Consider the following 12,959-nt stretch of genomic DNA (forward strand, 5'->3'; position numbering starts at 1 on the left):
TTGGTCTTTTAATGAGCATTCATGAGATGTAAAAGAATCCAAATATGGTTCCCGATGCAGATGGGGAGAAAATGCGACCCGCCTTTACAAAGAACAAAGAGATCAAAGAACAGTATAGCACAGGAACAGGCCCTTCAGCCCTCCAAGCCTGCGCTGACCATGATGCCTGCCTAAACTAAAACTATGCACTTATGGAGTCTGTATGCTTCCATTCCCATCCTATAGAGTATAAAAGCTGGAGTCTGATGATGCAGCTGTATAGAATGTTGGTTAGGCCACATTTGGAATACTGCATCCAGTTCTGGTCGCCGCACTACCAGAAGGACGTGGAGGCTTTAGAGAGAGTGCAGAGAAGGTTTACCAGGATGTTGCCTGGTATGGAGGGTCTTAGCTATGAGGAGAGATTGGGTAAACTGGGCTTGTTCTCCCTGGAAAGACGGAGAATGAGGGGAGATCTAATAGAGGTGTACAAGATTATGAAGGGGATAGATAGGGTGAACGGTGGGAAGCTTTTTCCCAGATCAGAAATGACGATCACGCGGGGTAACGGGCTCAAGGTGAGAGGGGCGAAGTATAACTCAGATATTGGAGGGATGTTTTTTACACAGAGGGTGGTGGGGGCCTGGAATGCGCTGCCAAGTAGGGCGGTGGAGGCAGACACGCTGACATCATTTAAGACTAACCTGGATAGTCACATGAGCAGCCTGGGAATGGAGGGATACAAACGATTTGTCTAGTTGGACCAAGGAGTGACACAGGCTTGGAGGGCCGAAGGGCCTGTTTCCTGTGCCGTACTGTTCTTTGTTCTTTATTTGTCTAGTTGCCCTTAAATGCCGCAATCGTACCTGCCATTTAAACTGCCATTAAAATCAGGAGAACAAAATTTCAAACAAATTTCTTTTTCCATCCACCGAATTTAAGTGCCCCCCCGGCTGCCGTGATTGGCGTCGCTGGTGGGAGTGGAAAATTCCACCCAGAGAATCTATTTCCTTTGGTGAGGAATCAACTGCGTTGGGAACGTAATGTTAAAGTTAGAGCTAGACCATTCAGGAGTTAAATCAGGAAATCTGCTTTTCCACAAGGGATTGTGGAAATCTGGGATTCTCGCCACCATGAGGTGGGTGCTGGGGAAATTTGGAGCTTTCAAGACTGATGTAGATTTATTTTTGTTGGGTGAAGATAATAAGGGAGCAGAGGCAGATAAGTGGAGTTGTGATAGAGTTCAGCCCTGATCTAACTGTATGGGTGGGAGTTTGGGGCCGCGCTCACCCCAAAGCCGAGAATTCCCAACCAAGGTCAACGAATCTTTACATGGTCCGCCCCCCCCCTCCCCCCGCCCGCTACGATTCCCGTGATGGGCGGGATAGGAAAATTCTGCCCTGTGGCATAACAGGGTCAAGGGGTTAAATCACTTGTTGATGTTCCTAACACAGGTATCCTTCACCACCTGCACATCGCCATGTATTACATGATATCTTGGTGGATTCTGTGAACAGCACCTCTTTGTATTACAGTTGCAACCAACTGCATTTAAATAGCACCTTTAATGTCGTAAAATATCCTAAGGCACTTCACAGGACTATAATCAGAAAAAACATTGACCATAATACAATGGAAGGAAATATGACAAGTGACCAAATAATTGATCAAAAGAAGGGCTTCAAAGGGAAGTGAGGGGAATGGGGAGATTTGCGAAAGGGAATTCCAGGGTTTATGCTGGCTGAATATGGATGGTTCTTACCTCTCCTGCAGTTATGGCCAGTCCACCCTGGAGAACATTTGCAACGTCCTGTCACTGGATGGCAATCACCCTCATTCTCACAAGCACATCGCATCTGACACCCTTGGCCATACTGACCTGTGGGGCACGCTGCAGAGAAAAATAACTCACGTTCGGTTCCGGGTCCCGGTTCTCAAAAAGAGTCATAGTGAAAATATTACATTCTTGCCAGAGATTATTTTTTGTGTAATTTTTACATCAAACCCAATTGTTATCCAGCTGCTGTACTTCTTAGAGTCCTACAGTGCAGAAGGAGGCCATTCGGCCCATCGAGTCTGCACTGACCACAATCCTACCCAGGCCCTATCCCCAAAACCCATGCATTTACCCTAGCTAGTCCCCCTGACACTAAGGGACAATTTAGCATGACCAATCCACCTAACCCACACATCTTTGGACTGTGGGAGGAAACCGGAGCATCCGTGGGAAAACCACACAGACACGGGGAGAACGTGCAAACTCCGCATAGACAGTGACCCAAGCCGGAAATCGAACCTGGATCCCTGGCGCTGTGAGGCAGCAGTGCTAACTACTGTGCCACCATGCCGCCCTTTGTATACTCTTTGTATTAAGTACCCGGTTTTTGAGTGTTCCTCTAAGCCCTGGCTGGCACTTGCATTCTGACTTTCCCGAGAGAAGGACTCCAGGAGTGTTTTGAAAGGAAAGCGAAAAATGTCACGAGGAGGGATCTTGCAGGCGGGATCAATGAAAGGGAGGCACTGAGAAGGATAACTGAAGAGATGAGGACAGAAGCTGATGCTGAGTTAAGGTTGGTCAGTGAGAAAGAACCATCAATAGCCCCAGAATTTATGGAAAGAACACCCTTGGAGGGGTTGCTGGAACAGATATGGGTAGCAGCTAGGTGCTGAGTCATGACTCCTACTGCAGTACACATAGCCGACAAGTATTTACACGCACCTTCATCATATCCCAATGCTTTTATCACAGAACATCACAAGGTATATAAAGATAAAAATGAAAGCCAATCACAAATGCCAAAGATCAAAATAAACTCGCATCGAACTGGCAGAACAGTGAGTCATTGAACATCTGCATCAGAAAAATAGTTTAATGAGTGTCCTTGCTATAGAGTGAGTACAGCGAAGGTTTACCTGGGATGGCAGGTCTATCATATGAGGAGAGACGAAGTCGGTTAGGATTATATTCACTAGAGTTTAGAGAGGTGAGAGGGGTTCTTATAGAAACTTATAAAATTCTAACAGGATTGGACAGGGTAGATTCAGAAAGAATATCCGCGATAGTGGGGGAGTCCAGAACTAGGGGTCATAGGGGACAAACGGTAAGCCTTTTAGAACTGAGGTGAGGAGAAATTTCTTCCCCCAGAGAGTAGTGAATGTGTGGAATTCACTACCACAGAAAGTAGTTGAGGCCAAAACATGGTTTGATTTCAAGAAGAAATTAGACATAGCTCTTTGTGCTAAAGGGATCAAGGGATATGGGGTGGGTGGGGAAGAGGGGAACAAGATATTAAATTTGATGATCAGCCATGATCATAATGAATGGTGGAGCAGGCTAGAAGGGCCGAATGGCCTACTCCTCCTTCTAGTTTCTATGTTGCTATGTAAAGGAACTTTCAGAGTTCCTTCTCTTCCCTCACTCCCCATAGTTTGCTGAGATGCACCCCCCCCCCCCCCCCCCACAACCCCCAGTTCCAGAAGGTGAGGAATCTTGCTGAGATTCCCTGGCGACCCCACATACATGGTCAATCTTCCCGTGTGGGGGCTAAGGCAGTGAGTCCATTGACTAGTCAGCTGTGGAACAGTAGTGGAGCGGAGAAACTCTGAGAAATTCCAGGCAAGTAATCCCCAGAGATTCTAAGATTTTGGTGTTGGGATGTTGGATTCACCGATCAAAGAAAGTAACGTAACTAAAGAACAAACCTTTCCAAACATTCCTGGGATGGCAGGTCTGAAATTCAAGGACAAAAAAAAATAGGCCATAGGTTTGGTTAAAGGGAATCTGAAACTCCCCCAAAGGCTGCTGAGGCCAGAAGCCAACTGAAAATTTCAAACTGAGATTGCTAGACTTTCGTTGGGTTTTAAGGATGACAGAACCAAGGCAATGGAGCTAAGCAAAACAGTGAGAAATATAAGCACAAAAGGGAATGAACTACCTTGCATTGGAGGCCATTCTGATGAGGTGTACGGGCCCTATTTGTATCAGGGGTTTGAGGGGAGCACTTAACCCAGAGTTTCTGATGGAGAGAGCTAGATGGTCAGGTAGGCACGTATGAGGTTCACCGAGCTACACGTGGCAGAGTACCTACTGTTCTGACACAGCCTCCCCATGAAGCCTGGTGGACAGGTACACAGCCCAGTCTTCTTACTGCAGGTCCCATTATTCTCACAGATGGGACAAATCCCCTTGCAGGCGATGCCCCAGTGACCCGCTTGGCACTCTGTGCAGAGAAATCAGAGCAACACACACATGGTCACAAGTTAATGGGAAAGATCCGGTTAAAGTTAATGTCACTTAAATAACAACTGGATGCAAAAAATGTTTTACTTCATATTTTGGGAATTGGAATTTCCAAGCCCTGTTCTGCAAACTTAAAGAAATGGCCCAATATCCTCGAAAAAGCAGTTTCCACTGCATTAAATTCTGATGACTCTGCCTCTACTGGCAGCCCATCCAATTCAACTTTCCCCTCTTAAAGTTTATTTATTAGTGTCACAAGTAGGCTTACATTAACACTGCAATGAAGTTACTGTGAAAATCCCCTAGCCGCCACACTCCAGCACCTGTTCGGGTACACTGAGGGAGAATTTAACATGGGCCAAGGCACCCTAACCAGCACGCCTTTCGGACAGTGGGAGGAAACCAGAGCAACGGGAGGAAACCAATGCAGACACGGGGAGAACATGCAGACTCTGCACAGACTGTGACCCAAGCCGGGAATCGAACCCAGGTCCCTGGCACTGTGAGGCAACAGTGCTAACCACTGTGCCACCGACAGATGGGATTGACTCAGGCTCTGGGTCCACAAGTACCAGGCACCCTCTGGGACCTCACCACAGTGATCTGGACAGTGAGTACAAGTTGTACAGGGGGTCTTTCCTTTGTGATGATCAGTGTGGATTATAGAACTTGAGTCTTGGTGCGAGGCTCACTCAAACGACCCAAATACCCGTGCAAAATTAAAACCCAAGATACAAAACAGTCCCCAAAACGATCCCACTGGTGTTAACTTCAGTGGGCAGATGATCAAACCAAAAGGGTTCAGTTAAGCAACATATTTTTTATAAAAACAAGAATCCTCCATTAACCTCTCTTAATTGTTAACTGATGCTGAGGTAATTGAACTTGAACCAGGTGCAAGTAGCTGATTAAAACCACTTGAAGACAAGACTGGCTGACATCAGCAGAGCTTTTAAAATGGCAAATTACTCATAAAACAGCCAAAGTAGCCAGCATGCTTATTAAACAGTAAGTACGCCTCTGCCATCGACTCCTGCGGCGGCGACACATGGTTAGTGCCATTTGCTTAACACAACTGGCTGTTGCTTGTGAGTGTGGATCGTGTAAGTGGTGGGGACTGGATACACGACACTCCCTGAAGCAACTGTGGGGAAGAATCTTTACACAGGGGGCGGTGCTGTTCAGAGATATGGTGCACAGAGTAACATTTCTATTATTTACAATGTTTCAAAATTTACCTCTAAATAATAATTCTGTCCAGACCACGTTAATGAGGAGGAACACAAAACGAAAGCAATGCTGCTCATGACTTTTGCCCTCTCACCTTTCTTGCAGCCAGGGCCCATTTTCCCAGGCGGGCAGCTACATCGTCCAGTCACAGGGTCACATGGAGCTCCTCCGCAGTCACAGGGCTGCAGACAGTTCACGCCAAACCGGTTGCTGGTGCATTCTGCAATCAGGAGACATGGATGGACTCAGTTCTCTGGTGCAACGCCTCCTAGTTCCACGCAAATGATTTCTGTCAATGTATTTTTCAGTTGTGCTGGCTTTTAGGGAAAGATCTAGGATCTGTTTATGGCTATTACACTGAAACGCTGTCATCAGCCAATGCCACATTTGGCTAATTTGGGAATATAGATGTGGCTGAATTGTGTTTTTGATAAGAAGATTGAGTATTGGGTATTGTTGTGGGGACCCAACAACGCATTATTCCCAGGGTATGTGTGTGTAAATTTTAATTTTCTGTGCACTTATTGGTCAAAACGTTCAAAGGAAATCAGGCAAGACTTTAACATCATGGCAACAAAGTAATCTAGTTGACCATTTGGAATAACTCCTCTGGATGGATAGGGAGCTGTTCCCCTTAGTTGAAGGATCATTTACGAGGGGACACAAGTTAAAAGTGAGGGGTGGGAGGTTTAGGGGGGATTTGAGGAAAATCTTTTTTACCCAGAGGCTGGTGACAGTCTGGAATGCGCTGCCTGGGAGGGTGGTGGAGGCGGGATGCCTCACATCCTTTAAAAAGTGCTTGGATGAGTACTTGGCACATCATAACATCCAAGGTTATGGGCCAATGCTGGCAAGTGGGATTAGGTGAGTATGTCAGGGCCTTTCACACATCGGTGCAGACTCGATGGGTTGATGGGGCCTCTTCTGCGCTATAGTATTCTGTGATAAACTGGCAGAAAATGAGAAGTCCAACCAATTGCAAGCAGCTCCAACAGCACAAAGAATGAAAAGCATCCAACTGGATTGTAGATAGAGAACAGGGGGTCGCCCCAGATGGAGAGCGGGGTGGGGATGGTTCTGGAAGCAGAGCAGGAGTTGGAGTGGCTTTGGCTGGACAACAGGGGTGGGGGTGGGTTTTTTTTATTCATCCATTTGAAATGTCCCTCAAGCCTGGTTCCAAGTGAGTATGATCCCAGCACAGTCTCTAATCTGCCAGCCTCAGGAAGTCTGAGGCTGGGGAATCTTGAGGGTGGTGTGGAGCTAAGAAGTAGAAGAGGCTTTATTCTGATCGGACTGCTTGGGAATGTTTGATGCTGACACTGGGCACCTGAATGGGAAGTGTTCCATTCCCCAGCTTGATGTGTGGACATCATAGTCGACAGAAAGATCTGGAGGGAAAAACAAACAGGCGAACCACTGGGCTTCCATTGTCCTGCCCAAACCTCAAAGCAACTTCAAAGGTAACTGAGCTGCACTGATGTAAATGGATTTGCAGGTGCTGGTGGTTTTAATGACTGCTTCAATAAGTTTCATGTCAAAATGTACTTTAATAAGTTTGAGATTACCATCCAAAAGGAACCTGCTGGGAGGTTCATTACAACCATAAGGAGACAAGGGAAAACACAAAGTGGAACCAACAGAAGCATTTCCAGACCTGGCAAGGGATGGCCTTTGATCTGCGTGACTCCTGCTGGGATCTCAAGCTTTTATCATTTAACTTATTAAAAAAGAGGACTTACGTTTATATAGCGCCGTTCACAACCTCAGCAAATCCTAAGGTGCTTTATAACCAAGTACTGTTGTAATGGACACTAAAGCAGATAGTTCAGCCGTAAACCTCACATAGTTTGCAAAAGGAGGAGGTTGACATAGAACTTGCAGTGCAGGAGAAGGCCATTTGGCCCATCAAGCCTGCACTGATAACAATCCCACCCAGGTCCTATCCCCGTAACCCCATATGTTTACCCTCCTAGTCCCCCTGACACTAAGGGAAAATTTATCATGGCCAATCAACTTAACCTGCACATCTTTGGACTGTGGGAGGAAACCGGAGCACCCGAAGGAAACCCACGCAGACACGTGGAGAAAGTGCAAGCTCCATCCAGACAATGACCCAAGGCCAGAATCGAACCTGGGTCCCTGGCACTGTGAGGCAGCACTGTGTCATCGTGCCGACATGAAAGAATGACCTTCTGTAAAGCTTTTCTTTTTCATTCATACATACTCTTTGGGATAATCTATCCTACATGGAGGTTGCCCTATGAACACTGTCCAGCACAGATATCCAGTTGGTGAGGTAAAGACTGTTCCAAATGCTGGATAAAATGACATTTGTTCTCAAACTTTTATACCCCAAGATGATGTCAGAGGTTACATGACTATGGAAATCCTCATTTCACACAGGCTCTTCTCCAAACATCCCCCTTTTCATAAAAAAGAACTCTGCATACACTTTCATTTGCAGTCGTAGGTCAGGCACACACATGTCTCCAATGAAAATCTTCACGCATGTACAGAAAACTGTGGGTCATGTCTGACCCACTTGTGTTTGTCCCTGCACATGCATTGTACACACAATCCTTCAAACACCTTGCATTGGTACAGGTGTGGATTGTTATTGGCTGTGTGTCTTGGGGTCTGCTTGTTCCTGGGGTGATCTTGTCTCTCTGGGCAATGTTGTTGCCATGGCGAGTGTTGCTGCTGTGGTAAATGTTGCTGGGCAACTGTTGACCTCTGGGACTGTTGGTCATTCAGTTCCTTGTGCAGCTGATAAACTCACAACTTCCTTATCAGCTGTCTAGTGTGAAGGAACAGCTTCTCCAGTTATACATATATGTTTGTGGTTACAATATATCTGGCTGCTCCTTTTCACTGTGTACAATCAAGGTGACAACTTCTCTACACAGGTCTCAAGTTGCCAAGTGGGCTGACTTTATCTCTAGTGTGGGCCCACATTATTTGGCGGGGAAAGCAGTCCAGAGGAATGTTGAATGATCATCTAGTGGGTTAAGGTCGGTCTGTTTCCCTGAATATCTGAGAAGGTCCTTCCTAATTATTTTTAAATATCTCGCATGGAAAGCATTCTTTCCGGTTGTATCACAGCTTGGTATGGCTCCCGCTCTGCCCAAGACCGCAAGGAACTACAAAAGGTTGTGAATGTAGCCCAATCCATCAAGCAAACCAGCCTCCCATCCATTGACTCTGTCTACACTTCCTGCTGCCTCAGCAAAGCAGCCAGCATAGTTAAGGACCCCACTCACCCCAGACATTCTCTCTCCCACCTTCTTCCGTCGGAAAAAGATACAAAAGTCTGAGGTCACGTACCAACCGACTCAAGAACAGCTTCTTCCCTGCTGCTGTCAGACTTTTGAATGGACTTATCTTGCATTAAGTTGATCTTTTGTCTACACCCTAACTATGACTGCAACACTACATTCTGCACTTTCTCGTTTCCTTCTCTATGAACGGTATGTTTTGTCTCTATAGCGCGCAAGAAACAATACTTTTCACTGTATGTTAATACATGTGACAATAATAAATCAAATCAAATCAAGGACATCAGTGTTACACTTTAGGGATTGCTATCTTCTATCAGACTGATCAGTCATTACTGGCTAAAGTTTTTTTATTAGTGTCACAAGTCGGCTTACATTAACACTGCAATGAAGTTACTATGAAAATCCCCTAGTCGCCACACTCTGGCACCTGTACGGGTACACTGAGGAAGAATTTAGCATGGCCAATGCACCAAACCAGCATGTCTTTCGGACTGTGGGAGGAAACTGGAGCACCCGGAGGAAACCCATGCAGACACAGGGAGAAAGTGCAGACTCCGCACAGACAGTGACCCAAGTCAGGGAATTGAACCCGGGTCCCTGGCGCTGGGAGGCGGCAGGGCTAACCACTGTGCCACCGTGCAGTCCACACAGTTACATCATTATCACAATAACAGGAGCCCCTGTAAGGGAAAGTCAAGAAGTTCCAATCAAAATCTGAGCAGGTGCTATTAGCACAGTACTCAGCTAAAATTTAAGGATAACTTCTCGTGAAGGAAAATTTCCAACAATTCCATTAAATTATTCTGCCTGTGGCAGCGAGACTGTATCTGCCAAAAAAACTCTGACCTTGCCCGTGGCTGGGATTGTCCGGTGCTGCTGCAGCGAATGGAGTTTTGGCTGAGCGCCAAATTCTCTATTCTCGCTGGCAGTGGGGCGGGTTTTCTTTTATTCATTTGTGGAACATGGTTGTGGCTGACTCACCAGCATTTATTGCCCATTCCTAATTGCCCTAGGAGGGCAGTTGAGAGTCAACCACATTGCTGTGGCTCTGAAGTCACATTTAGGGCAGACCGGGTATGGATGGCAGATTTCCTTCCCTAAAGTGAACCAGATGGGTTTTTCCGATAATCGACAATGGGTGCAGATGACATCAGAGAATCCCGCCCATCCTTATCTCTTCCAGCATCACCAAACAACAAAAGTCATGTATCAATCGGTGAAACAACATAGGACAACTGATTCTAATTAGGGTTTACTGCTGACACTTTCTTACAACATTAACGAGGGCAAACTCAGCAGTGCATGTCTCACAAAGAGCTTGGTCAGAAAATTAGGTCATGCAGTTTTTGTGTGATTCATCTAACGATGTTAGGCCTCAGAACCGAGCACCATCTGGGTGTGTGGACAAGCAAAAATAGAACAATGAAGTTCATTTCATTGCACAGATATTCAGGTTAAAAACATCTGGGGTAGGATCATAAAAACTGCACGTGCTAGATCAGGTGTTTAGATATTGCCAAGAATCGTGTTAAGCAATTTCTATTTTCCAAGGCTTTTTTTAAAATCAGAGTACTAAGCCTCTTGAAGCATTGATGAATAACATTTCCAATGTCAACACTGGGCAAATCTGATCTGTGAGATTTTTAGCATGAACCTTATACTGCAGAACTGCCCACTGCCAAAACATAAACATAGTTAAAGCTTAAAATGGTGATTTCAAACGGGGAAATTTCTCTTTTCTTGTCATTTTTTCCCTTGAATTTTCTTTCTTTCACTTTCCTTCTTCTAACTCTACACTGCTATTGGAGAAGATGCTGTCACAGCAGTAATGAAAGCCTTATATTAAAATTACAGACCCTACTGCTTTAACTGAGAGGTGTCATTACTGCAATAGTTGCATGCTTCTAAGCAATATCAAAATCAGATCATCTGGGACTAAAAGAGAAAGCGCTGGAAAATCTCAGCAGGTCTGGCAGCATCTGTAAGGAGAGAAAAGAGCTGACGTTTCGAGTCCAGATGACCCTTTGTCAAAGCTAAAAGGCATCGAAAGTGGGAGATATTTATACTGCAGGGTGAGGGAATGAAAGATGGGTCATAGCCACAGAAACCAGGGTAAAAGACTGCTAATAGCGGCTCCCGTGCCCACACGTCTGTCCTCGGCCTGCTGCAATGTTCCAGTGAAGCTCAACACAAACTGGAGGAACAGCATCTCATCTTCCGGCTCGGCACTTTACAGCCTTCCGGTCTCAACATCAAGTTCAACAACTTCAGATGATTAGCTCCACCCCACCTCAGCCCCCTTTGTTTTCATTCTATTTTATTTAATTTTTTACTGTTCTCTACCTTTTATTTCTTTATTGTCTTTCTTCATTTTCTTCCCCCCCACTTCATCCTCCTTCCCTTACCTTTTCTCTCCCCGCTTCCCCTTTTCTACATTCTATCTCTGTCCCATGTCCCCCGCCCTCCCCTCCCCCAACATCTCCATCTGTCACAGCTTACACCTTCTTTGCCGTTTGGCCATTCACATCCTTTATTCTCCCTGTGGACAGCTATTAACAATCTTTTCCCCTGGTTTCTGTGGCTATGACTCATCTTTCATTCCCTCCCCCTGCAGTATAAATATCTGTAAGAGTTTTAACAACACCAGGTTAAAGCCTGCAGGCTGTCCTGTCTGGAGACAATACACATCTCTTTAACCTGTGCTTAATGCTCCCTCCACCCACATTGTCTGTATCTTTAAGATCTGGCTGGTTGTAGGGATTCGCATTCTAATCAGTATTCTGTAACTTGATTTTTGTGTCTCTGTGCCCTGTTTGAGAGCATATTTCCACTCCATCTGACGAAGGAGTAGCACTCCGAAAGCTTATGGTATTTGCTACCAAATAAACCTGTTGGACTTTAACTTGGTGTTGTTAAAACTCTTACTGTGTTCATCCCAGTCCAACGCCGGCATCTCCACATCACGTATAAATATCTCTCATTTTCTATGCCTTTTAGCTTTGACAAAGGATCATCGGGACTCAAAACGTCAGCTCTTTTCTCTCCTTACAGATGCTGCCAGACCTGCTGAGATTTTCCAGCATTTTCTCTTTTGGTTTCAGATTCCAGCATCCGCAGTCATTTGCTTTTATTCAGATTATCTGGGCATTAGCATGTTGTCGTTTGTGGAAACTTGCATATATTGGTTGTCATGTTTCCCACATTAGAACAACAATTACACTTCAAAGAATACTTAATTGGCAGCCAAGCGCTTTGGGACATCCTGAGGTTGTGAAGTACACTGTATAAATGTGCATTATTTTTACTTCTCAACAACCTCACTAACAGAGTGATCAAATGAATCATTTTCACGAATTCTCTAGAGCAGTTTATATATGTGCAGGAGGGGACAGAACAAATAGAATCTCAGATGTGAATCTCATGTTTAATGTGGCAGCCTCTGTGAACAGATGAAGGTAACCTAATCGAAACGTGGGCAGAATGGTAGAAATTAGATTGAATAAATCAGTCCGTCAGGTCCATTCTGGGTTTCATTCGTCTATTACTGCTATTTAATCACACCTCAAACATTCTGGCCTCAACGAGCCGTGTCTGTGCAAATATTTTTATTTGCGCATTGTTTTCACAGTCAGAGATTTTGCGGCACTCCCCTTGGGCGCGTGGAGCACAATTGTGACACTTAAAGTGCGATCTTAGCGGCTGATCACGCCACGCTCCCGCTGCAGCGAGGTCAGAGAATTTGGCGCGCGGCCAAATCTCCGCTCACTACAGCGGGATGGGAAAATCCCACCGGCGTGAACAGCCCGTAACATCCCGGCCATCGTTCTTATTCCGACCAATCCCTTTAAGGCTAAGGATTGCCTGCAGATCAGAGGTGTGAATAGGCAAATCCAGGTAATTGTAGCTAATCGTACGTTCGTGAGGTCAATCAGAAATGACTGGAAATGTTGCTTCTAGATATAGGACTGGATTGGTAACATCTATACACTGCTGAGTTCAGGGAGTGAGGTGGAGTTGGGGGGAGGAGGGCGGGCTGCACATTCCTACTTGAAGGATTTGGAATGAACATTGTGGGAGATCTGCTCTAAGACAGCTAAATACGTGTAACTTGGTTGGTTTCTGGAATAAATAGTATTGTCCTTAAATAAATACAGTAATAAGTCTTACAACACCAGGTTAAAGTCCAACAGGTTTATTTGGAACCACGAGCTTTCGGAGCACTGCTCCTTCAT

The 12,959-nt window shown here is 45.5% G+C and overlaps 1 protein-coding gene across 1 annotated transcript in view; it reads right to left on the reverse strand.

Moving 5' to 3' along the window:
- Positions 1-12,959, reverse strand: part of LOC144509853 (uncharacterized) — a 415,538-nt gene that overhangs the window by 39,654 nt on the left and 362,925 nt on the right. Inside the window, exons 18-20 of the mRNA XM_078238759.1 lie at positions 5,544-5,669; positions 4,068-4,199; positions 1,742-1,870 (exon numbers count right to left, since the gene is read on the reverse strand). Of these exons, the coding sequence (XP_078094885.1) occupies positions 1,742-1,870; positions 4,068-4,199; positions 5,544-5,669 (387 nt within the window). The remainder of the gene's footprint in view (positions 1-1,741; positions 1,871-4,067; positions 4,200-5,543; positions 5,670-12,959) is intronic.

The sequence above is a fragment of the Mustelus asterias genome, chromosome 22, assembly GCF_964213995.1.
Source record: "Mustelus asterias chromosome 22, sMusAst1.hap1.1, whole genome shotgun sequence".
In the NCBI taxonomy this organism is placed as follows: Eukaryota; Metazoa; Chordata; class Chondrichthyes; order Carcharhiniformes; family Triakidae; genus Mustelus; species Mustelus asterias.